General features: G+C 40.6%; 1 protein-coding gene across 1 annotated transcript in view; it reads left to right on the top strand.

Moving 5' to 3' along the window:
* LOC310966178 (14-3-3 protein beta/alpha-1-like) overlaps window positions 1–27197 on the top strand; it is a 68353-nt gene that overhangs the window by 18590 nt on the left and 22566 nt on the right. Inside the window, exon 4 of the mRNA XM_083940036.1 lies at window positions 23715–23838. Coding sequence (XP_083796162.1) covers window positions 23715–23838 — 124 coding nt within the window. The remainder of the gene's footprint in view (window positions 1–23714; window positions 23839–27197) is intronic.

The following is a 27197-nucleotide window of genomic DNA, read 5'->3' as shown; positions in this document are numbered from 1 at the left end:
TCTATTATAACTAAACAGTATTCTACACCTTTGCTTTTGTTTAGTTTTATGAAATCCATATGTATTTCTTCAAAAGGATATTCTGGTTTTGGAAATGCGCCTCGTTTTGGACGTTGTTGTCCTTGTGAGTTATGTTTAATGCATGTTAAACATTGATTACAAAAATTTTTTGAATATGTATTAAACCCATAAGTAGTATAGTAGCTGTTCACTAAGTCTGTCAACGCCCATTATTGAAGCCCATTTGAACAGCGATCGAGGTAACCAGGGTTTACCATCAGGTCCAATATAAATATCATTTATTTTTGTAGCTCCTTTTTTCTGCCACATTGATTTCTCCATTTGTGGTGCTTGTTGTTGTCTTTGTCGTGATATGTCACACGTCACTGGTGTATTTTGAGAAGTTGAAACATGCAAAACAGGATGTGCAGCTAATTTAGCTTCTTTGTCTGCCATTGCATTGCCGATTGAAACCATATCTTTTCTTCTTGTGTGAGCAGATTTTGGTAACATTATAGCTTTTAAAAGTTCTTGTAATAACTTATCATGTGTTATTGGTTTTCCTGTTGACGTTTTAAAACCTCTAAGTTTCCACTGTTGGCAGAATAGATGTACTGCTCCATATGCAAATTGGCTATCTGTGTAAATTGTTACATCCTTTACATGCTTCAGTTAATGCTACTATTTCAGCGGCCTGTGCCGATAAATTCGATGGTAATTTCCCTGTTTTTAGGCATTTATCTATAGTTGTTACAGCGTAGCCTACACAATTCTGTCCTTGTGCATTCTTACGTGCAGAACCATCAACAAATACTATATGGCCATGTGTCAAGGGTGTGTCTAATAAATCAGGACGTGGTTTATACACTGACTGTGTTTCATGCAGACAATCATGTTTAGTGCAATCCGTTGATACTGGTATCAGCATAGCTGGATTTAATGTTGTGCTTCTTTCTATATTGAGATGTGGTTGCGACAAAAGTGTAGTCATGCATGACAGATGTCTGGCAGGTGATAGAAAGGTCATTTTGGTTTGTAATAACAGGGCTGCTACTGCATGTGGCACTTGTAGTGTTATTGGATGAAATAATACTACTTCCGCAGAGGCCTGTACAGCCATTGCTGCTGCGATCACAGCCTGAACACAGGGCGGGGATGCTCTAGCCACTGGGTCCAGTTGCGTTGAATAGTAGGCTAAGGGTTTGTGTTTTTGCCCATGTATTTGTAATAACACTGACGTCATAAATCCATTTTTACAGTTTACAGTTTGGATAAAATGTTTATCATAGTTTGGTAAGGCGACCGTCGTTCCTGCCAGCATTTTATTTATGTTACAAAATGCTTTTTCTGCCGTTTCTGTCCAAATTATTTTATCTGTAATTTTTTTTATCTGTAGGTGTAGAGTAAATGAGATCAAGCAGAGGTCTTGTTACTTCTGCGTAATCCATTACCCACTTTCGGCAGTAGTTGCAAAGTCCTAAAAAGGACATCATGTGTCTTTTTTTTTTATTGGTCTTGGTGCAGACAAAATGGCTGTTTTTCTTTCTTGATTTACCGTTTTGCCATTTTGGGTCAACGTGTGACCTAGGTATTTCACTTCTTCTTTCCACAATTGTAATTTACTTTTACTTACATTGTATATTTTATACATTTCTGATAATATTTTATACATTTCTTTAACACAAACATAGAGCTGAGTTCAGCCCAAAAAGTTACACTTTGGTCTCATCTGACCATATAACCTTTTGCCACATGGCATAAGAATCTTCAATATGATTTTTATGAGACTCAGTGTGACATTATTTTAGAAGAGGCTTATTTCTTGCCACCCTGCCAAACATGTAGAACTTGTAAAATTGTTTTCACATGCACAGATCGACCAACCTCTGCCATAAAGACTTGTAACTCCTTCAAGGTGACCATGGGCCTCTTGGTAGCTTCCCTGATCAATCTTTTCCTTGCTCGGTCATCCAGTTTGGCGGGGCGCCCCGATCTAGGCCAGGTCTGAGTGGATCCATATGCCTTCCACTTCTGGACAATACTCTGAACGGTACTCATCATTTTATATCCTTCTCCTAACTTGTGTCTATCCACAACTTTATACTGGAGCTCTTTTGAAAGCATCTTTCCAATCATGGATAATTCTTTGTATTACCATGCACTACTAGGAGTGGAATCCTCAGGGAACAGCTGATTTTATTCTGATCAAAGCCACCACAATTGATGTCAGGTAGAGACCAATTAACTTGATGTGTAATTTGGAAGGTGATTGGTTATACCTGAGAATGTTTATAATGGTTATTCTAAAGGGAATCATCCCTTTTCCAACCCTGCTATTGTAGTTTTTCATTTTTTATTATTCTTCAAAAAATATAAGAAAAATCATTTTCACTTGAATGTTGTAAGGCAAAATATGTAAATTACGCCTGGAAAAATATATTTTTATGTATTATAATTTGAGGTTGTAAAACAAAAAAGTGACTATTTCTAAAGTATCATGACTTTCTGTAGACACTGGCCAACACCTTGTAGATTTCAGGGGACACTGTATGCTTCGAAAGGTAACAACGGAGAATGGCCAGTCAAGATGAACTACATCATCTCTGTACAGGGTGTTTCTGCAATTTAAATTTCGAGGCGACTACCACGCTAAAATTTTCTGCCACCGCGCTGGAATCTTGATTGAAAATCAATGTTGTTCCATGGAATACAATGAATAAGGAAAAAATAAGTTATCTTTGCCAATTCATTACAACTAGAAATGCAGCTGTATCTCCCCATCTCTGTCCTCATTAGTATTTTATAATGCTACAAATTATATCCAGCTACGAAAACAAGCCTGAAAAGTCGGAGATTAGAACGGAAGTACAGAGAGCGCTTACTATGGAGACGATAACCCGTCTTTCCTCTTCTCCAACGGGGGGTTTCAGAATGTCCTAAACACTGCAAGTAGCTGCAAGTTTCAACTTGACTCGTTGCGAATCTTTGGTCGGAACTGGGCTATAGGGGCGTTAACGCACCCCACGCAGAGCAACAAGGTGGTTTCATTTGTTGCTTGGCGACAGGTGGTACTTTTGAAACACATAGTTTCAAACAAAAACCCATGTTTCACCCATATTTTATGCTTCGCAGACCTCATGTTGCGGAAGATCAGCTACTTTACGAAGAAAATATCACATTTAAGCTTCACATGTAATATAAAAAAGGTATTCAAACAGAACGTGTAAGTATCAGACATATGAGTCAGAGATCTTATTTTCTGACACACACATCAGTTGTGGATTATGCGAACCAGTGCAGGTTTTGATGTCAGCCCTGGCATACTTACTGGAAATAATAATATTGTAAACACTGAGTGATATTTTGTAGGGAACTGCTTTGGTACTTTTTGTGAGTTGTTTTTCCTCTTTCCAAGCACTAGGAAGTGTCATCAGCACCATCAGCACTAACAGTAAGACTATTACTAATAACAGCCAGCACTGGGTCCCAGGTTTGGTGGAATGCTGTCAAAGATCCCCTCTGTGAAAACCTTAACTTCTCTAACCGTAGACACTGTAAAATTTTGCAGAAAACATGTTTCCAATTAAGGAGAATGTTACGTCTGGTGAGCAGGGTGGTAAAGGCCATGACACGTTGCAGATTTTTAGACGGAGGAAGCCCAAAAAGAGCAGTCAGAGGATTTGGTTCCAAATTTGTGTTAAGAGCCTGTTTGAGGGTTTGAAATATATCGAACCAAAATTTAAAAAGAACTATGACATAACGTCCGTCAGTATATAGGATTACATTTGTCTTCTCAAACAGGACCCTTTTATGAATGATGATAGCTGCCCCTCTAACTCTATCTGTAAATTTGGAATGGAATAAGCTGGCTCTGGGGGCGTGGAATGTCACCTCTCTGTCGGGGAAGGAGCCGGAGCTTGTGCGGGAGGTGGAGCGCTACCAGTTAGATCTGGTGGGGCTTACCTCCACACACAGTCTCTGTTCTGGAACCGTACTCCTGGATAGGGACCCTATTGGTTGGACCCTATTCTTCTCTGGAGTTGCCCAGAGTGTGAGGCGCCGGGCCGGTGTGGGGATACTCACAAACTCCCGGCTGAGCGCCGTGGTGTGGGAGTTCACCCTGGTGGACGAGGGTGTCGCCTCCTTATGCCTGCGGGTGGTAGGGGGGGAAACTCTGACTGTTGTTTGTGCATATGCACCGAACAGCAGTTCAGAGTATTTGGCCTTCTTGGCGACCCTGAATGGAGTCCTGCATGGGGCTGAGTAGAGCCGCTGCTCCTTTGCGTTGAAAGGAGCCAGTTGAGGTGGCTTGGGCATCTAGTAAGGATGCCCCCTGGGCTCCTCCCTAGGGGTTGTTCCAGGCACGTCCAGCTGGGAGGAGGCCTCGGGGAAGACCCAGGACTAAGTGGAGAGATGTCTCCACACTGGCCTGGGAACGCCTCGGGATCCCCCAGTTAGAGCTGGTTAATGTGGCCCGGAAGGGAAGTTTGGGGTCCTCTGCTAAAGCGGCTGCCCCCGCGACCCGACCCCGGATAAGCGGTTGAAGATGAGATGGTGTCACCTGATTTGTGACGTTTCTGCAGGAAACTGCTGGCCCTGACTCCATCTGTGGTTGCACTCTGCGACACTGCTGAGCAACTTAGTCAATTGTTTCAGATGTGTGTTGAGAAGGGCAAGATACCTACAGTGCCTTGAAAAAGTATTCATACCCCTTGAATTTTTTCACATTTTGTCACTCTACAACCACAAACTTAAATGTTTTTTATTGAGATTCTATAGACCAACACAAAGTAACACATAATTGTGAAGTGGAACGGAAATGATACATGGTTTACAAAAAGGTAGGCAAATAAAATTCTGAAAAGTGTGGTGTGCATTTTTATTCAGCCCCCTCTACTCTGATACCCCTAAATAAAATGCAGTGCAATCATTTGACTTCAGAACTCCACCTGTGTGTAATTTAGTATCAGTATAAATACAACTGTTCTATGAAGCCCTCAGTGCTTTGTTAGAGAACACTAGTCAACAAAGACCATCATGAAGACCAAGGAACTCACCAGAGCGGTCAGGGAAAAAGTTGTGAAGAAGTTTAAAGCCGGGATAGGTTATAAAAAAATATCCAAAGCTTTGAACATCTCAAAGAGCATTGTTCCATCATCCAAAAATGGAAGAAGTATGCCACAAACTGCTAGCCTACCAAGACATGGCTGTCCACCTTAACTGACAGACCAGGCGAGGGGAGCACTGGTGAGAGAAGCTGCCAAGGCCACTCTGGAGGAGTTGCAGAAATCCACAGCTCAGGTGGGAGAATCTGTCCACAGGAAAACTATAAGTTGTGTACTCCACAAATCTGGCCTTTATGGATGAGTAGCAAGAAGAAAGCCATTGATGAAAAACAGACATAAGAAGTCCTGCTTGCAATTTGCCACAAGCCATGTTGGGGACACAGCAAACATGTGGAAGAAGGTGCTCTGGTCAAATGAGACCAAAGTTGAACTTTTTGGCCTCAATGCAAAGGGCTATGTGTGGCGGAAAAGTAACAATGCTCATCACCCTGAACACACCATCCCCACTGTGAAACATGGTGGTGGCAGCCTCATGCTGTGTCGATGCTTTTCTTCAGCAGGGACAGGGAGGCTGGTCAGAGTTGATGGGAGGATGGATGGAGCTAAATACAGGGCAATCCTGGAAGAAAACCTTTTGGAGGCTACAAAAGACTTGAGACTGGGAAGGAGATTCACCTTCCAGCAAGACAATGACCCTAAACATACAGCCAGAGCTACAATGGAATGGTTTAGATCAAAGAATATTCATGTGTTAGAATGGCCCAGTCAAAGTCCAGACCTAAATCCCATTGAGCATCTGTGGCAAGACTTGAAAGTTTCTGGTCACAGACACTCTCCAGCCAATCTCGCTGAGCTTGAGCCATTTTGCAAAGAAGAATGGGCAAAAATGTCAGTCTCTAGATGTGCAAAGCTGGTAGAGACATACCCCCAAAGACAGCTGTAATTGAAGCGAAAGATGGCTCTACAAAGTATTGACACAGGGGGGCTGAAGCAGCGCCAACTCTTGTTTCAGAAGCTGTTCGATGAATTGTGTCTCTGAGCTGCCCTCCGTTCCCTCTTTCAGGCCGGATGTTATTCCGTCGCTTTTTTCCCTCTTGGTCTGTCAGCCTGTCTTGAAATATTTTCTGTTGTTTCATCGATTGGAGTAGGGCCTCTTTTGCCTCTATGTTCCAGTTTTCCATCTCTTCAGTTCTCCCCTCTGCCTCTGTGATTCCCTTGTCTTGTGTACCTAGCTCAGTCGTTGTTTCTGTGAGCTTTTTTTTAAATCCTCGAGTTTTTCTTTCATTTCTTTTTTTTTTTTCTTCCTTGAATGTCGCAAACTCTGCTTTCAGTTCGGGTTTAAAATCTTTTATTTCTTTGACGATAACTTTAAGTCCAGCTCGTATTAGCATAGCTGCTTCGGTCCTCGTGTTCTTCCTCAAGTTCTGAGTCTCGGTCATTTCTGGTTGTTTTTCTCGTGTAGCTTTCTTTTGTCTTCTTGTTCTCCCACCCCTTTCCATCTCTGTGTCAGGTTATCTATTTCTATCAGGGTTGTCGGGTTCAGGGAATTTTATTGAGTGCTGACCGGGAGCAATTCCTCTATGGTGCCATTTTGGGCTTGACCTAACCGGAACTCCCCATGTCTTTATACTTGAACAAACTCGTCCTAGAGATTTAACATGACCAACTTCAAAAATAGATCAGTACCATCTTAAGACATGTCTGATCAAATGATACTAAAAACTTTGTTTTCACTGCACCGTGTGGGCATGGCGCCAAAGTCAGCTCCTGCGCCAAACAAGAGGAAGTTGTTGAAACCTGACTATATATTGTTCAATTTGCATCAAATTTCAAGGCCTAAACTCCTTCATCTGAATTTTGTCTCTTAGTGATAGCGCCCCCTATTGTCAAACATTAAATTACAGCCCCTCCCCCAGAATTTACGTAATATTTTTAAAATTGGTATGGATTTTGACTCATATTGAAAGTGCCCCCTATTGGCAGGATGAAAAATGACAAATATCATCCGATTTACATAAAATTTCCATTCTGGGTTCTTTACTTCATGTATGGAAATAAAAGGCATGTTTTGTGGATTTTGCCTGATTGCATGGTGGCTATTTTGTGCTTCTCGCCATGAAACAGTAAGTGGCTCTAACTTAATCATACATTGTCCAAACTCCACCACATTTTCCAGGCATGATGACAGTCCAGGCCTGAAGACAAACACATGCCCATAGAGACCAACCTACCTACAGTGCCACCTACTGGAAACAGGAAGTCAGCCTAATATGACATTTGATTTCCATCAAATGCTCAATGTGCGTTCGACACATAATACAGAGCAACACAAAGCAGGTTTAGTTAGGCATTTCTAGCGGCACACAGGGGACACGGGAATCGCTGCAAGAGTTGCGGCATCCCACTGTAGGTGCAACCGGCATCCCAAAGATGATTGTTCATTTCTGGATCAATATGAACTTTCAGTTTGATTATGAGAAGGCCTCAGTCCGATCAAACAAAGGGAAATATTAGGCCCAAAGGCCTGGTAGCCTTTGTTCTTAGCGCATGGTCACTGACAAAGGCCTGCCATGCAACTCTCCCCCAACAGGTCACACCCAGGTGTGAACTCTTCAACGGACCCCAAAACTGTCAGTCCATTGGCTGACCAGACTAATGGTGATGACATCACCATCGTGCCTTTTAAACTGTAGGACATGCTCCTCCTCACTCTCTTTCTTCGAATCGCCACACTCGACTCGACGCTCTTCTGCTGGATCCAGGGACCAGCTGCCAGCTGTCCCTAAGCCCTGAACATGGCCTATATGGAGTAGGATCATCAGCCAGGTTAACCAACCGGTTACCAACTCAACTGAGCAGAACAAAGAGCGATCTGATTTCTCTTTTGTCTAAGAGCAAACAACCAGAACAAGAACCTTTTCTTCAACCAGCTTCCTTCACAAGGACCAGCCACTAGCATCGAAGCAACGCAACTTATCTTTCCCATCTCATCGACTGGTAACTAACCACAAACTGGGCATTACTACATGTTATAAGACTGTATGAACGGCAGAAGCAGAACTGTAACTTTGTTATAACCTGAATTATAACTTCTGAGATCTTCAGCTTGCTGGCTTTTGTGTGACCTAAATGTTCACACCATCTCTGCAGGGGTCCAAGCCCCACACCTCTCCTCTTTGGTTCACACGCACACACAAACACATTTGTTGTTAGCTTTAGTTTTATTGTGTTTTGTTTGTTGCATTTATTAATTTGTTAATAAAGGTTTGTGTTAACAATATGTATGTTTATTTAATATTACACAAAGATGAATGAGCCAGCCTCTACTAAGAAAATAACTTTTAAATACTTCAACTGAGTAAACTTTTACATTTATCGGTGTTCAACCCTCAATTAGTCGTTTAATATGTTTAATGAGACTTTAGTAGTTGGAAGTAGTTTATTAGTTGTCACTCTGTCTATGACGGTGGTGCCTCGAGGAACTCTGGTTTAATTAGAGTAATTTTTATTATTATCTTTGATAATTATTGGTAATAGCTAATATTTACTTGATTAACGATAAGTTTATTGAGAATACTCGATCTCAATCTGAACTTGAGTCAAGGCCCTACATTTAATTGGTTCTCCGTGTGAGGTTTTTAATAAATTAAAGTTAATCATTTTTAGTAATTTTTCTTTATTAATTTTATTTTTAAATTTTCATTTGATAGTCACACTTTTGATCCAATTAACCTAGAGTACCTACACCATCCTAGCGTAAAGTCGTGGCTGCGCCCAACGGGGTCCAGCTGGCTCCCCGACGCGCAGTGGGTGCGAAGGGCGGTTCATTGCAGCTTGTGGCTTTAATTATTTTTCTTCTGCCTGTTTTTTTGCTACTCAACTACTTCAAGATTATTCAACTTAGAAACTTTAAAACATTCAGTTCATTTAGAACCTTCCTGCTAATATTTTTTCCATTCATAAATTCATAAATATTCAACGTTTTATGACATTTTTTTAACATTAAAGTCTGTGGGTGGAATATTCAAAATTTTATAAAATTCCATACATTTTCATGCACATTCAAAGGCTAACCATTCATTCATACATTCACATAGTAACCCCATTCCAACTTTAAAACATTCCTCATCTTTCCTTCATTCTAGGTACAGTTCAACTTTTAAATCAGATTAAAACTCTTATAAATATTCAGCCTTCTTTGAGCCTTAGGGAAAATGCCTTTCTCAGCTTTTTACATTAGTGTGTATTGGATGGAATGTTCGGATCCAGAGTGTGGGTCTCAACTGACAGAGGGCACACCAGCAGGCAAAAAACTCTCTTAAACCTACTCTCATGTCTACAATTTTAACTGTACATGCATCATTTATACATCAAAATCTAGAACAATTTCTGCCCTTTCCAACAATGTAACAATGGAAGCAAACGGACTGACAGAACTGGCACAGTGACCCTCCAAGTGACAGGAAGTCAACCAACGGCTCCATTGACTCCTGTGTTAAATGACAGGCCGGGGAGTGAAAACTGGGCCTTTCTAAAAACTGCTCTCATGCTAAAAGTTTTCGGTCTACGTTTAGAAATATTACACTAAATATCCACCAGGGTGTTGTGCCTGTCCTTGTTAGAGATCTAAGCAATCAAAGCTATGGTGGAGCTAAAAGCAGGATACTGAGAGGCGCAATTCAATGAATCCCTATAGACTTAGTCTGACGCTGGATGAAGACAGGACTAAGCATCACCGTGGCGACCTCTCACTGCTGCTGCAGGCACAGGTGATTGACATCTTTGCAGTCAGATCATCCAGGGTTCCAGACTAACTTTTTTCACCTGGAGCACTGTGGCCCCCAACTGAAAATTTTAGGGCCGCAACCAGAAATTTTAGGGGCACGCCCTGTAAGTCAATAATAGATGCATTAAAATACAATGCGCTGTTTCAAATTCTGTGTCACATTTTTATTGTGCTCTTTTGAAGATGCAACATAAAAGGTAAACAGATAGCGATGGTAGCTACAAAGTAAAGTATTAGTATTAAAGTATTAGCTTAAAGGACTTGAAAAGTCGCACGATAAAAATAGATTCATAAAAGAAAGCACTTTAGTAAGAAAAAATATTAAATATAAACATTTCTTGCGAACATTTGAGCAACTAAGTTGAACAAAGAAAAAATTATAACGTCAAAATTAAAAGAAAGCACTCCACGTGGAGTGAAATGAAGAGTTGCAGCAAACAGAGAAAAAAAAGTTCTAAAATAGAAGTAATTGTAAGAGCCAGAAGTGGGGAAAAAAGCGAGTTTGGGTCACCTTCACTAGTTATTTTATCCACAAAGGCACAGAGGTGTGTCTCAGGGCAGATTGACTTTCTTGTATGGAATAAGACAGCGGCGTCTTATATCCAGGGTTCTAACAAAGAAGATTAAACTATCTCTGGGTGATTTAATATTAATAATCTTTCTCATATCCAATTTAACCCATATCTTTAGAAATGCAGTTTAACAGAGAGCCTTACTGAGATAAAAAAAAGCGTTATTTAGAAACAGAATAATGTAGAGGATGCTGGCCTGAAGAACAAATGAGTTCTTGAGCCTGTTGGTCCAACACTTGGGTAGGAGCAGCCTTCAACTGAACAGGCTCCCCTGGTTGCTGATGACGGTGTGCAGGGGGTGGCTGGCATTGTCCATAATGTCCAGCAGTTTGTCCAGTGTCGTCCTCTCTGCCACCGTCACCAGCGAGTCCAGTTTCATGAAGCCACAGAGCCTGATCAGTTTATCCAGTCTGGAGGTGTCCTTCGTGTGTGTGTCGTGCTTGTTCGCCCTCTCCATTGTCACCCCTGTAGCTCCGGTCAGATGAGTAATAGGCTGCTCTGGCATTACGTAATGGGCCTTCCTATATGATTTTGTGAAAAGACTATAAAGTCATTGATTTCCAAACCATAAGCCTAAACAAGGTCGAGGGTGTGATTAAGGGCGCACTCACACTGTCCTTCCGCACCAGGCCAAAACCGTTTTTTCAGCTAAAGCCTAGTGCGTTTGACCAGTGTGAGTGCACCCGCTCCGCGCATAACTGCAGACAGCGCGTGTATGAGCACGAGCACGAGGCCTACGACAGTTCTGACGTCATTTATGTGCGCCTGTTTGGACATAGAAAAAAGGACGGACCATTCGCGGACATTTAACAACAACAACAATGACGGCGAAAGGTTCACGTTGGTGTGATGCGGAGGTGGAGTGTTTACTGCAGATTTGGTCGATGAAAATATTCAAAAACAGTCGGACAAGACGCACAAAAACTCTGAGGTCTATGGAAAGATTTGTAAACAAAGCGGCGCATCGCGATGACGGCAATCAATGCGTGTGATGACGTATGGACAGCAAGAAGCATTTGCGCGAGGCCCAGGCAGTGTGAGTACAAACGGGCCTGGGGCGTGGGGGAGAGGGCGGGGGGACAAGTACCCTAAAGCCCGGGGGGTGTGGAAGGAGATTGTGAGTGCGCCCTAAAACAGTGAGTAGGTTTATGTAAACTCTGACTAAACCAATTAAATCTAATAGAGAGATAAACGCAATACTAAGGCTATTATTAACAACGTCCGCGTGAATATTAAAATCTCCTACAATGATTACTTTATCAGATTTAAGGACTAAATTTGACAGAAACTCTAAAAATTCAGATAGAAATTCAGAGTAGGGACCAGGAGCATTGTACACTATAACAAGTTTAATTGGCTGCACAGTTTTCCAGTTTGAATGTGAAAGACTAAGAACAAGACTTTCAAATGAATTATAATTTAGTTTAGGTTTAGGGTTGATTAATAGGCCTGAGTCATAAATAGCTCCAACGTCTCCTCCTCGGCCACTGCCTCGAGGAATATCAGTATTAATATGACTGGGAGGAGTGTATTCATTAAGGCTAACATATTCTTCATGACACAGCCAGGTTATAGTCAGACAGAGTAAATCAATATGGTTATTTGATATCAGATCATTTACTAATACAGCTTTAGATGACAGAGATCTGATGTTTAAAAGTCCACATTTTATTTTCTGATTTTGTTGTATTATTGCAGATTTTGTGTTGATTTGTTTCAAGTTTTTCTTTATAGCGCCTCTTCTGTTCATTTTTGATCTGGTTCATTTAAATGGTCGTGGGCCAGACAGTGTTTGTATACTATACTGAGCTGGAAAGTGCTCCACAGGGAGCGCAGAGAGATGTATTAAACTGCGACTCTGCTTCCTCATCCCAGCACTGGGTTGTCATGGTTTTAGGCCGCTAACAACTGCGTCCAGGTTCTTAGAAATGAGAGCGGCACCCTCTCAAGTAGGATGAATACCCTCTCTCCTAATAATAAGACCAAGGCCAATTATCTACGAAGCCCACATTATTTACTGGGCACCATCCTGACAGCCAGTTACGGAATGATGACATGCGGCTATACTGTAATGTCATCGCCAGTAAAGGAGTTTGAACTTTTAAACCTTGTGAATTGCTCTCTCCAGACGGGTGTTTTCCCCACTGCCTTTAGAACGACAGTGGTGAAGCCCGAGAGTCATTAATTAACCTAACACCTGCATGTCTTTGGACTGTGGGAGGAAGCCGGAGAGAACCCACACAGACACAGGGAGAACATGCAAACTCCACACAGAAGGGCCCCAGCCGGGATGCGTACCCGGAACCCTCTCGCTGTGAGGCAACAGTGCTAACCACCACACAACATGAAGGCAGACTGCCAGCGACCTTGTATGAGGCATCTATTTCATTTCTCCTGAAGAACGACAGGGATCCTACTTCATGGGGCAGCTACAGACTGGTCTCACACATAACAAAGGTCCTCACCCCCCGCCTCCAAAGTGTGATTTAATCGATAATTTCACTAGACCAGACAGGCTTCATATTAGGGAGACGACATATTCTCACCTGGGTCGGACACGCCCAAGGTCATAGTGGCGTTAGATGCGGAGAAGCCTTCGACGGGGTGGAGTGGGCCTTTCTATTTTTTATTTTGGAGAAATTTGGCTTTGATTTTAATTTTATTTTTTCGGTTAAACTCCTGTACAGTATGCAATCCCCTTTGCATCTATAATTATCAACGGTGTCCACTCAGCATATTTCCCTCTGAAACGTGGGACCCGGCAGGGCAGTCCGCTCTCACCCTTGTTGTTCAACATAGCCATTGAGCCTTTAGCCATCTGGCTAAGAAACAAGAATAAGTCTGAAGGCATTTATCGCTTTAGTCTAGTTCACAAACTCCTTATATGCTGACGACCTCCTCTTATTTATTTCATTTTTTATCATTTGTCTTAACAAATCGTTTTTTACTAATCTATACCAAATACTTAACACCTTTTATTTGGCAGATTAAACCAGCCTGTATCAAAAAACATTTTTCAACTCCCTAAACCTGAAGGGGGACTAGCACTCCCTAATTTTCGCCACTGCGTCAGGGCTTGCAACATTAATAAACTTTTATATTGGCTCTGCGGTGGCGTTGCAGACATCTGCCCGCCTTGGGCTCATACTGAGCTCACCATTAATATTTGGATCCTGTTTAGGAAGCAGTACAGCTTGCAAAGGACTTCAGTCCTTACCCAAGTTTTGAATATCTATGCGTTTCCCCCTTCCTGCACCGACACTACATTCCGCATATAGTCAGATAAGGGCCTCAAAATGCTTAATGACCTGTATGACGAAGGTGTTTTTGCATCCTTTGCATTTATGTCGGACAAATACAGCCTGCCCAATAGCCACTTTTTTCGGTACCTTCAAATGAGACATTTTATCCAAAAGCAATTCCCACATTTTCCGAACCGCCCCCCTGAAGCTGAGATGGACCAATTCCTGGCTCTCAACGTACAACTCAAACATAATTTATAATAAGATTGCTCTTCTTAGCCCAGTCCCCACTGCCTCACCTAAAAATGCATGGGAAAAGGATTTGGGGGTAGACATTACTGATGTAATGGTCCACTCATCCTCGATTTGTGTCAGGCACGGCCTATTACACATTGGAAGGTGCTTCATAGAGCCCATTTCACCAATGCTAATTTGGCTGAGATATACCCTAGTCACAGTAATGCTTGTAAACACTGTAAGCAGTCCCCAGCCGACCATGCACAAATGTTCTGGACGTGCCCGAAGCTTGCTGAATTTTGGTCTGATATATTTCAAATCCTCAAACAGGCTCTTAACAAAAATTTGGAATCAATCGCCTGATTTTTCTTTTTCGGCTTTCTCCGTCTAAAAATATGCCCATTACGCAACGTGTTGTGGCCTTTACCATCCTGCTCGCCTGACTGAACATTCTCCTTGAATGGAAATTTTTTTTCCACCGACTCATAGTAATAACTCAATAGTTGGATACGTGAATTTTTACAATGTCTAAGGTTAGAGAAGTTAAGGTTTTCACAGCTGAGATCTTTGACAGCATTCCACAAAACCTGGGACCCAGTGCTGGCTGTTATTAGTAATAGTCTTACTGTTAGTGCTGATGATGCTGAGGACACTTCCTAGTGCCTGGAAGGAGAGTAAATTATAGCAACAGCAATAGATGAGAAACAACATACTGTAGGTGTATTTATTCATTTACGTAAAGTGTTATACACAATCGATCATTCCTTACTTTTGCAGAAATTGGAACAATATGGTATTAGGTGTCATGCATTATTGGTTTAAAAGTTATTTAAATAATATGTTCCAATATGTCGTGGTGTGTGTGTTTGAGGTAGTGACCTACTGAAGAGGTTCACAAACCTTGATGAATTGAGTATGAACTAGTCTGACATACTTATTAATTCCCACGTTGTGAATGTGTTTTTCAGATGTCTGTGAAGTTTCCAGATCCGTTAAATTATTGTGCATGCAAAAAGGTTTTTATAGACACTTTATACCAGTTTTTAAAATTCAGTAATGGTCTGCGCCGTGCCAGCATTAATAGTTTAATTCCATTCATTCCAAGTATGAATCGGTGTGACGTTTCCAGGAACAGTGTGATCAACTCAGGCCCTCGTGTTGCATAGGTGAATTAGCTACTTATTGTGTGAAACCGCTCTATAAAACAGTAAGAGGTTTTATTTCTGCTGAATTACAGTCTGGTCAAAAGCAATGTTATGGTGCCTAAGGAGTGAAATGGGAATACTCCTAGTTTAGTCTTGTTAAATTGCGAGAATACAGTGCTTAAATGCTCTTTTTAAAAGTACTGCAAAGTCTGTCTGTACTGAAAATACTCTGCTTTAACTTTCGGCCGCCGTGCCATGAATGTTCTGTGTGTTTTATCATGAAGCTGCTGTGAAATGCTGTTATCCGGAGGAGCTAACATATTAGTTGACAAAACTAGAATGAGAGAAAAACTCACTGATAAGTTAATATATCTCGAAAAATTTGGTGAAGCTGATTGCATCCAAAATTTTAAGTTTACTTACTCTTAACTAGTTTATTTTAAGTGACACAAACTTAATTATGTAAGTTACACACACATTCTAAATTAAGTAGTTCTAACTTGGTTATTTTAAGTGACAAAAACTAAATTTTTTACTTTTCACTTGGTATTATGTTTTAACAGTACAAATAATCAAGTTTAGTTAACTTAAATATTGCATTAGGTTACTTAATTTTTTTGTTGAAACTGATTACATATATTTTTAAAGTAGCTCTTGTACATCGATTAATACGTGTTTCAGTCTACTTCCTTTTTGGCAACGTAAAGTGAGTGAGAAATAGCTGCTAAACATTTTAAACATCAGTTTATCGTGTACTGATCAGAACTTACCAATGAATACAATTTAGAAAGTATGAATTATTCAGACATACACATTGTTTTATTTTGAAGTTGTAAGTAAGGTGGGATACTATTCAATACCTGTTTAATATGAGGATGCATGTTTTATGGTTTCCGATTTGCATCCATTTTATACCCTACAATAACAACAATTCATATGATAATACTCAAAAACCTGAAACTAGAACGTGAATGAAATCCGAGTGATAGACAGACACGTTTGAAGACTTTGTCCTCACTGACAAGCTCTTGATGACACTAGGACAGCTCATACAGAAAAAACATTTATTCTCAATTGTATAAAAAGAGTTTTTTTTCCCAAGCAACTGAAACAATGTAACTCTTTGACAAAAAACAAATAGTGTCTTCCATGATCAACTGACTAAAATTCTAATCCTAAACTATTAATGACTCACCTCCCACAGCTTCAGAAATCGAGTCGTCCTCATGTAGATATGCAGGAAGTGCACGGAGGACAGCAGCACGTCTGACATCAACTTGTTCCTTGAACATGAGAACATATTCTTGCTTAACTTAGGACACTATAGAGCATGGGTGTCAAAGTCAAGGCCCGCGGGCCAGATCCGGCCCGCGAATGAATGATCTTGGCCCCCGGGATGATATTTGATTAGTATTAGAACCGGCCCGCACGCCACAGCCGCCTGCTGGTGTTTTTCACCAATGCACCAAAACTACATTACCCATAATGCAACGGTAGCCCACGAACTCACTGAAGCGCCGCAAGTGGGCCGCCTCGGCTTCATTATTCATCAGCATTCAGGGCAGATGTCAACTTTCAGCCCCCCCCCCCCCCCCCCCCCCCAATAATGACTAAACAGAAGGTGGACGACGAGAACAGGGTGTTTGAAGCTCATATTCACAAAGCTGTGTGTCTTTATCTTGATATTAAGGAACACGTTTTTCTTTTTTGCTGTTTGCCTGTTGAAAAAATGTGTCACCTGAAATTACTGACCAGTGTACTATATCACTCTATACAACAGCACTGGATTATTAATTTAATTGTTAAATAAAATACGGTACACTGTGTTAGGTCTTGGTTCGACAGGTCATATACAATCATTTGAATATGTTTTAATAAACTTTAAACCAGTCCGGCCCTCGGCTTGTAGCAAATTTGTTTTTTTGGCCCTCTGATGTATTTGACTTTGACATCCCTGCTATAGAGCATAGCCACATAATATCACAATAAAGTGCTCTCACTTCTGAGGAAATTAGGATTTCTTAAACAGTTTAACCAAAATCTGCTGTAATATTAATTAATATCAATCACTAATAAACATAAACAACTAACCTGGAGGTCATACGTGTGAAAGAGCTGACCCAGAACATCAGCTACTTTCCCTGTGAGTGCAGCTTTCTTCCTGAACGAGCTCTGAAGGCATGTCGGTCCAACTCTGCATAGAAGTGGTTCTAAAGGTTTATGTTTGCAATTCTATTGAAGTCGGCACAGACCTGCACAAATATTAAATTGCTGTTAAAGTCAAAGTGTAGTGCATAGGCCCTCTCATGTCAAATCATTGACCTTGTAATGTGTCAGATCTGTTTTTGGGGGATTTTATCACTGACTCAATCACACAGGAGAATTAAATGTAATACATCTGTCAGTTTTGGTCACTCCTCTGAACTTCTGCTGCAATTTGTAGTCTCACTTGCTCAAGACCTGCACCATCTTCACCTCTTGGAAAATTAGGTCGAAAATTCACTTCTGCCTGCTTTAGTCTTTTGATGTTAGTGTGGGGTGCTTGTTTGTCTGGATTGTTTTGTCTCCTCTTACCAGAATTCACAGCAACCTCATGATATCCTGCCCGGCTCAACTTAGAGCGGTAGTTCCCAATCTTAAACTTGAGACTATTTTTCCAACCATACCATCCTGTCCGAGATCCTGGCTCTTTAAGACAAGGATGTTTCGAGACATGCGCTTCGGCTACCAGTTGAAATTCGTTATCATTGGGGTATGCTTTGAAGCTATGCATTTTGGCTGCTATGGTCTCAGGTATGTCATGCTTTTGTCCCCTTGATGACTTAAGAATTTTCCCTGTCCACTCATATGTAACGTTTTCATCACTGAGTATGAGTTCTACCTCGTAGGAAAAAGCGGGGACTGGAAAAACCTCATATTATTATGTCATCAAATGCTACTGAATTGGCATCACTCTCAGGCCCAACAACTTTTAGTACAGCCTTCTGTGGAAGCTCTTCAATGTCTACAAGGGAACATATCTGCCCGTCAAAATCTGGAGTGATGTTTTCCCTCAAATATCATGGTCCATAGGTGAACAAGAGGCCCAAAACGTTTAGTTAGTTCTGGGTAGTGCTCAACGTAAGGATGCTTGGGTTGGAGTTTAAAGTTCGGAAACACTGCTTGAAGACCCTGTCTGTGATCACTTATTTTAGTCTGCATGTACTGGATGGATTCTTCTGCAAAAGCTGAAGACACCACCAACTTGTCAATCCACCAGTGTGATCTGTAGATTCAGGAGGATTACACTCAAAAGCATCCTGCTCAGGAGAATTCTGAGACAGACCACCGTCATCAGATTAAACTTGAGTCAGCATCGGTTGGCTGGTGGTTTCTGTCAAAACAATATCATCCCTAAAATCTGAGACATCACAGTCTGGATGATTCCTACTTTTGTGGGCATTGAATGATAAGTACACATTAGTACGGTAGTGACAATATTTGAATGGGCAATCAACCATCTCATGTTGTTTTAAATGTGTCCTGAAATGACTGAGAAGACTTTTATCATCAAACGGCTGCTTGAATCCACATACAGGACAGATGAATGACACACATCCCACCTGATTTTCATTAGGCTCAGGTTTCTGTCTATGTAACCATGTAAGGTGCATTTTCAATGCATTTACTGACTGAAATGTGCAGATACAGTCATCATACAGACAAGGCAAAGGACTGACTGAGGACAAATTGCTATGTTGTAAACGATAGTGTTCAAGTAACTGTGCCCATTTATCAAAGACTGCAGCACAAAGTTCGCAATTCCCAGCCATTGGAAAATTAAGCAATATTATCCCCAATCTAGTAATTCACAACTCTACCATGCATAGTGAAAAAAATTAAGAACATTTTTTTGGAAATTTTCAGTGTTATGCATTGCTTCACATTTTAGTAACTTTGCACAACATACCAGATTGAAGACTCCGTAAATCAGTTAGTTGCTTCAGCTTCAGCCTTAATAAAAATGAGATTGAAAAGTTAATTAGGTTGCAACACATTGACAAAAGCTTTATGTACAATAAGTTAGAAGCATTACTTAGCCAACATTAATGACAAATTCTGAAATATGACAGCGCAGGCAACTAATGCATGTCTTCCTGAGGCCTGAAGCAAACTAGTTCAACAAACTAATGTGAATGCTTTTAACCTCTGTGTCAAAAAGTCCTTATTTATGCATAGAAACAAAACATATCTTCCAAATGTCCTTTTATCAGTAAACAAAAGGCTTTCTCAGATTGAAAATAGACTTTAATTTGCTCTAACTTAACATTATTTTCAAATGTTTAAAATCCTTTGCCAAATTCAATGTTTTTGAAATCAGGTTAGCTTCTGACCGGGGACATTGGACTTCATCATCTATGGCAACTGTCAGTTATTTCCCGCACTGATTATAGGCCTAAATTACAATTCAACAACGCATAATTTAATCAACGCATAACATAACTCACCAAATTAGTGCGCCCAAAGAGAAAATCAATATAATGGCGGTCAGTGCGGTAAGCACAGTGGCGAGAGTTAGCTTGTCGGGTAGAGAAAATTGCTTCATGCCACAAATTTCCCAAAGTAAAATCGTTCTCCTTTCACTTCGAAATGTAACGTTACGAAATGTAAACCCAAGTTTGCACGTTGCAATCTTCTTGTCTCGTTCGGTTACATTCCTCTTCCACTCCCTCAGGCTCGGTTAGGCTCGGTGAAGAAGCACGTATGCACGTGTGTGACGTCAGGAATTACTGTAAAACTATTAACTAGAGTACAATGACAAAAAATTAATTAAAGTAGTTGAGCACTGTAAACTTAAAATTAAAAATTTGTTCTACTGACTCAGAAAAACAGAGGTGAATTAACTTTTTTAAATATTTGAGTTAACACAACCCATTTTATTTAACAAGCTTTTACATTTCGGGCTTACAGTGTGAGCTGAGGCTGAGCTAGCAAGCTCCCATAAGAACTACAGGTCGGCCCTCTTCCTGAAATCAGTAAGAGTAAGACAGGAAGTTGAAATAGCGCCCCTAGTGGCCAAAGCTGGTTATGACTGTGACCAAAACAGTGACTTCAAAACTTTGCAAAACAGAATGAAAGCTCACAGACAACAGCTAAGGTTTTGGGGGTTTTACTACAAAAACAAGGAATATACAGTATTTATATACATAATATACATGATAGATTAGGACATGACATGAAATGACACACAATGATCACCGCAACGGGCGGGGTGACAGGAGGGGAGGAACTGACCCCCTTTTGATCAGAGAGTGGCGGCTATTGTGGAGGACACAGCTCTAAGCGAATTGTGGGGGCCCATGAAGGCGACACAGATCATCTTCAAGGTAAATGTGTTAAACTCAGAAATGTCATTATACTGGTCGTACAATAGGCTGCTCACATTACACATGCTCGTGCGTTAAGTTGCCAGGATATAAACACATTGACTCATGTTTAATTACTTCATTTTTTTATTATAATTTCTTAATAGACGATGAGACAGGAGAGGGCTCATCCCTCTGCACCGTGCGCCCTGGCGTCTCCACCGGCACCTCCAGAACCACACGCCCCGGTGACTCCACGCCAGCTGACGTCCGCCCGACTGGCCGTGTCCTTTCACAAGTTGTGCTGGAATCACAGGAGGAAATAGGGAGAGCAATCCGTGGCACTGGGAGATATTTATCATGCAATAAATGCACTTACAAAGTAAAGTGTGTCCTTGCCTCTTTACATCGTTGAAATCAGACGCTGGGCCGTATCGCTTCACGGGGTGGGTCGAGGTTGACGGGTCCGGGCGTCCGGTTCCTCTGGTGGGGGGATGTGCTCTGGCAGTGGTATGCCATGGCGGTGTGCCAAGTTGTGCAGGACACCATAGGCCAGCACGATGCGGCACACCTTCTCAGGTGTGTACAGCAGCACCCCGCCCGACCGGTCTAGACAGCGCCAGCGCCCCTTCAATAGGTCAATTGCCCTCTCCACCACTGTTGTACCTCCCCTCTTGGATGGTGCCGGGGTTAGTGAGAGGGGTCAAAATATATATATATATATATATATATATATATATATATATACTGTATATATATATAAATAAAAATCACACTACTGTTCGCGGGAAAACAAACAGGACAAAACAACTTCATTACAAGGATTGACAAGACTAATCACACTTATATTAATGACTGCAGAGGTGCGCCGTAGCTACTGCAGTATACTTTACGCACGCGTTTATTGAGACGAATACTGAACACAAGGAGACAAGATAGCTCTGCCATTCTTTTTTCACCAGGGAAAAAAACAAATACACATATTTGAATGCGCGTGTCCAAACGGGCATTGTGCTGGTTTAAATTCGGGGCGCATTACACGGATACATTATTTACTCACCGAGAAGCCAGCCATCGCGCACCGTGCCAGCCTCCAACCTGTTACCAACCATGCTATTGGTTAGAATGAATGAGTCATGCGTTGCCAGAAACCCCAGAGTGGTCAGCACCTGTGTGGGAACGGACAACCCCTGGCTCCTGGCTGTGTGTCGTTCTAGGGCTGGCCGCAGCTCTGCGCACAGCTCCAGTAACACTGGCCTCGGCAACCTGAAACGACTCATGAGCCAGTTGTCGTCATTTGCCAACAGATCTTCCCGCTCTCTAACCACCCTCTCACGTCTGATATAACCATTTGCGATGTCTTCTAACAAGGCCAAGGCTACCATTGTTAATGCCATTTTTTATTAAATTGCGCATGCTTTTATATCCATCCTTATGATTGCAAACACGTGTGTGTTAATTGTCCATTAATGTGTTTCTGATGGGCACATTACACTGAGGATGAATTGTTTTCACATAACTAACAGTTTCCCAGCATCCCCTCTAAGTGTCGCCAACGAAACAATAGCTGTAGGAACGTGCGTAAGACAGCCATGAAATTTGCGTGGCGCACCGCACATTTCCACGGTCATTTCACTTTTGATACATCTGAACGTTGGCGTGGAAAATGGCGTACGCCACGTTTTTTTTCGTACGCAACATTGATACATGAGGCCCCAGATCTGCTCATTAAAGTACCGACAACGTCATCTCACCAACTCAGCTTTCTAGGAGGGGGATCCAAGAGGAAGGAGAAGAGGCTGTCCAACAGGGCGGCATGCGATAGGGGACGTTTCACTTTGGCAACGGATATTCAGCTTCTAGGGTCACTTTCGTTGTGAACCCTAAATCTTCAGCCTTAAGCCAAAAAAGAGTCTGTGGACAGTGAGACTGTGGAATGGAATGAGCACGGAGCTAAAGCAATGTCCAGACATGGTCCAGTTTTAAAAAAAGTACAGAGGAATGATTTTCAGAAGGTATAGGGACGAGGAAGGGCTTTAAAAACAAATAAACAAAAAAATCGCTTTCTGTAGAAATATGGGCTATATATATGTATATTTACGGTTATTTATCCATATGTATAAGTAGATGTGCTTCTATGGATGTTTATATGTAGGCCTATAAATTGTAACTTTATGTATATTATTTGTTATTCATAACATTTTATAATATTGATGATTGTATAGTTAAGATTCACAAATTGTACATATAGTGGATAAAAGATACAGACTACTTAGATTAGATTATTTAGAGTCAAGGTTCCATTCATTCACACAGACCGATCGAACCGCCGACCTTTCGGACATTGGCCGACTTGCTCTACCAACTGAGCCACAGTCGCCCCCGACTGAATTGGGAATAAGGGGTAGAAGTGAAAACTTCTTTCTACTCCTTTCTACTCCTTTTCAGACAGAAATTATTGTATACCTATTTGTTGGTACAGGTTTTTTTTTTTTTTTTTTTCTCTCATTTATAAAACTAATTTAATTTTGTTTACTTTTGTATTCTTTTTTCTGACATGTCTGAAATAAAAAAAATCAATTCAAAATAAGATCCTCAATGATAATATACAGTATGACTGAATGATAGATGCATACAGACTGGGACAAACTTAAAATATAATCCTTGGCGGATCCTTAATGTCAATACTTACATAATCAGGTTAAATATCACCACATTTCTGTAACTTCGGCAATCTTGATCATAGAATGACCAGAGTCGTTCCAAACAACACTAATTTCTTTACAGATGTCTTGAGAAGATCTTTTCTTCATTAGTTAACAGATAAATTTCACCTTTTGACAGTGTCTGTTTGTCGAACATAAATAAGCCTTACATGGTTCTTCATTTAATGACCGTGACGTCATTTTGTTCACTCTTCAATGAGTTCCAGGTTTGTCTAAAAGGTCAAACGGTCCTCAGAGTAGAGAAGCAGTTCGTAGCTTGGTCAATGAACAGAGAGAAGACAAAGCCAGGCCAGGGAGAGAGAGAGGAGATGTCTGATAAGGCTTCTTGGATTTCTGATTTGACTGACATCTAGGGGCGTCATCACAAAATGTGTCCCCATTCTTTAGATGATTACATATGGGGCAATGTTTACTACACTCACACAAACATTGGTTTAAGCGAAGGCTACAGTGCAAACAGACTTGTCTTCTTAATCCCACCTATAATTGAATTGTCAATTTACTTGTACACCAGGCACGTTTTGTTATAAATACACAATCAGCTGTCCTTTTTATATTTGTTTATAAACCGTTCTTGTCTTCTTGATTGTTTCAGAATCTGCTCGACAAATTCCTCATTCTCAATGCAAGTCAGGCGGAGAGCAAGGTGTTCTACCTCAAAATGAAAGGAGACTACTTCAGATACCTGTCAGAGGTGGCCTCTGGGGACGCAAAGAAGGGTGAGTGTGTGTGTGGGTTTGAGACATGAAAAAACGTCAGCATGATTTGTTGACTGTGATTTTAATTAGAAAAATAAGCAAAGTGTTATTCCCTAAAGGAGCAAGTAGACAGCAACAGCACTTATCATTTAAGATGTTCCGTTCAAGCCGAGATAGTCGAGCAAAGTGGGGTTTGTTGACTCGGGGCTTGAAACCAGGGAAGGGAAGGGAAGTGTGGCACCTGGCTAACCAAAGGCTAAACAGAGCATCCCCTTTTATTGCTCAAACAGAATTCAGTTGCTGTGTTGCGTCGGGCTTGCAGTAACGCCATTTTATTGCTAAGAGCTAGAAGCTGTATTTTAATTAGTGATCCACTGATACTGCTGTTCCAAATGTCATCAATGGTAGACACCTGTACTACAGAAGTATTGTAGAAATCAAGGGCACAGTGCTACAACAATATTGCTTTAAGGCACAAATTGAGAGAAATATAGGCCTGACGTCTTCTGGTCTTGTGTGACTGTGAGCTGTGAGAACGCAGCTGCCCTGCAAGATAATTGAAAGAGAGAGAAAATAGATATAGACCAATATACTGTAGACTGTCCGGCAGTATTAATTTTTCATCCGTTTTCCTCCAGAAGTGACCGTTGGTCTTCGTGGTAGCCTATTTTAAAATAATAAAACAAGACAAAACGTGTTGTCACTGAACACTTCTACCACACAGGTAGAGTGCTTTCAGTGCACTGTGGACAATTGAGTTAATCTAGGGATAACGTGCAGATCTTTTTTTTCCACCTGGACCAATCGATTGATTGATAAGTCAGTAGAATTTCAGTCGATAAAGATTTTCTTTTATATCATACATTTCTGACTACAAGTGTAGAGAAATGCATCGTTTTATCATAATTGATGGTGTAAAAAATAAATAAATAAAATTATTTTCAGATATTTTCCTGTGTCCTCTTAGAAAACAGAAGGTAGGCATGGTTTGAGGTTTGAGGGTTTATGGGAACAGTCTCAGCCGTGATGTCATTTGTTCACATTAGTCATACCAAAGCTTCACAAGCCACTGGCAGCGATAGTAATATTTCAAAATTAGACTTGAACATCTTAAAAAGGTCATGACATGATCACAGAAAAAATATCCTAATCATTTAATACGTCATCATTTTGTTAGCTATTTACATCCTTTTTCAAAGCGACAGACTTAGTGGTGAGACAGACTTGTTTAGATGGTTGCTAAGAGACCCTAACCCATAATGGTTTGTTGCCAAGGTGTTCCTGTTGTAAAGGAAGAGGAAATTGATAATGACAGAATTACTGCACTGGGTTTACTAGACGGCAGCTTGACATGTGAAACATAGGTTTCGTGTAGTCACACATGGAATTAACACCAGGCTTGTTATTAGACCGGATTTTATTCAGACATGTAAGCATTAGGGTTTCAGTCTGGGCCTGCCCATCCTGAAATATCTCAACAAATAACTGGACTGATTGCCATGCTATTTTGTACAGATGTTCGTATTCCCATCAGCTTCAGCTGCATGTTGTGCTAATTGGCAAATGTGAGCCTACCAATGCACTTAATAAGATGGTAAATATTGTTAACCCTTTATTTAACCAGGAATATTCTCATTGAGATTTAAAATCTCTTTTCCAAGGGAGTCCTGGCCAAGACAGAAGCATAAAAATACAAGTTTCACATTTAAAACCGAAACGGCACCCAACTAAAACATGACACACAACTTAATATAATAAATCACCAAAAATAAATCAACAAAATAAAACAGCATTAGAAATAAAAAAGCAGATCAGTGCTCAGAGACAGTACATGTGCAAATTGTATTTAAAAAGTCCTTAATCCTGCTTTTGAAATGGTCCATGCTGATGAGGGATTCCAGGTTGAAATTATCCTGTAGTTTATTCCAAGATAGGGGTGCTAAATATTTAAAAACTCTTTCACCAAACACAGTTTTGGCTCGAGGAACATTAAACATAATCAGGCGGGTGGTGGGGTTTCTGGTGTTTCTAGGAGCCAGTAGAGAACACAGATAGGATGGAAGTTGATGTAAAGTCCAACTTCCTCATAGAGTACAATGGTGAGTTCGGAAACCAGAACCAGAGATGTATCGTAAAGCAGCGTGGTTCACAGAATCACGCATTTTTAAAGATGACGTATTTGCGTGCATTTACAAAATATCACCGTAGTCAATAACAGATGAAAGAATGGCTTGGATGATTTTTTTTCTAGCACTCAAAGAAAAACAGCATTTATTTCTATGCAAAAAACCCAACTTCACCCTGAGTTTTTTTAGTAAGGCACTCAATATGGTCTTTTAAAGACAGATTTTCCTCAAGGAAAAAGCCCATATATTTATTGACTTTCTCAATCACCTTATTATTGAGAGTAACAATCTGTAAGTTCTTTACATGTGTCTGACGTACAACTTTTTAGTTTTATCAACATTTAATACAAGTCTCAATCCACAAAGATTTTTCTGAACTACATTAAAGGCAGATAGAAGGTCCTTAATTGCACTTTCTAAAGATACTACACAAATTATTAATATAGATAGTAAATAAAATAGGTCCCCTTGGGGGGACACCATGTTGTATCGTCATTAAGTCAGAAAATAAACCGTCAGCTCTGACACATTGTGTCCTATCGTTCAAGTAATTTTTTTAAACCATTTAACTGTTTTAGAGGCCATTCCTAAGTTAACAAGCTTCTGTAATAGAACAGAGTGGTCGACTGTGTCAAAAGCTTTGGATAAGTCTAAAAATAATGCAGCACAATGCTCTTTCTCATCAATTGCATTTATAATATCGTTTAAAACCTTAATTGAAGCGTGTGGCAGTACTGTGTTTTTTTCTAAAAACAGATTGTAAGTCATTTAGAATGCCATTACTCGATAAAAACTCCTTTAGTTGATTACTTATAAGTCCTTTCAAAACCTTAGCAAGCACTAAGAGTTTAGATATAGGTCTGTAACTGTTAGGGTTTGTTGGATCGCCCCCTTTAGAAGTGGGACAACATGTGCAGACTTCCAGACTTTAGGTATTTTGCCACTTACTATGGTCAGGTTAAAAATATGTGTCAATGGCTCTGCTATAATCTGAGCAGGGAGATGTAACAAAAGAGGATCTAATCCATCCGGACCAGCAGGTTTCTTAGTGTTTATCTGTTTTAGAGCCTTACGTACCTCACTTATCTCAACAGGAGCAAAACTAAAATCAAGATGCATCTTTTGTTCATTGGATGGAGAGTTTAGAGTTGTTTTTAGTGGCATCCAGAGTCGATAAAATGCTGATTTAAAGCAGTTAGCATGTTTGTTTTGTCTGTAAAAATTTCATTTTCTAACTTTATTGCCTGTGGAAAC

The sequence above is a fragment of the Echiichthys vipera genome (assembly GCF_963691815.1).
Source record: "Echiichthys vipera genome assembly, chromosome: Y".
Classification (NCBI taxonomy): Eukaryota; Metazoa; Chordata; class Actinopteri; order Perciformes; family Trachinidae; genus Echiichthys; species Echiichthys vipera.
This window is presented reverse-complemented; position numbering and strand designations above follow the sequence as displayed.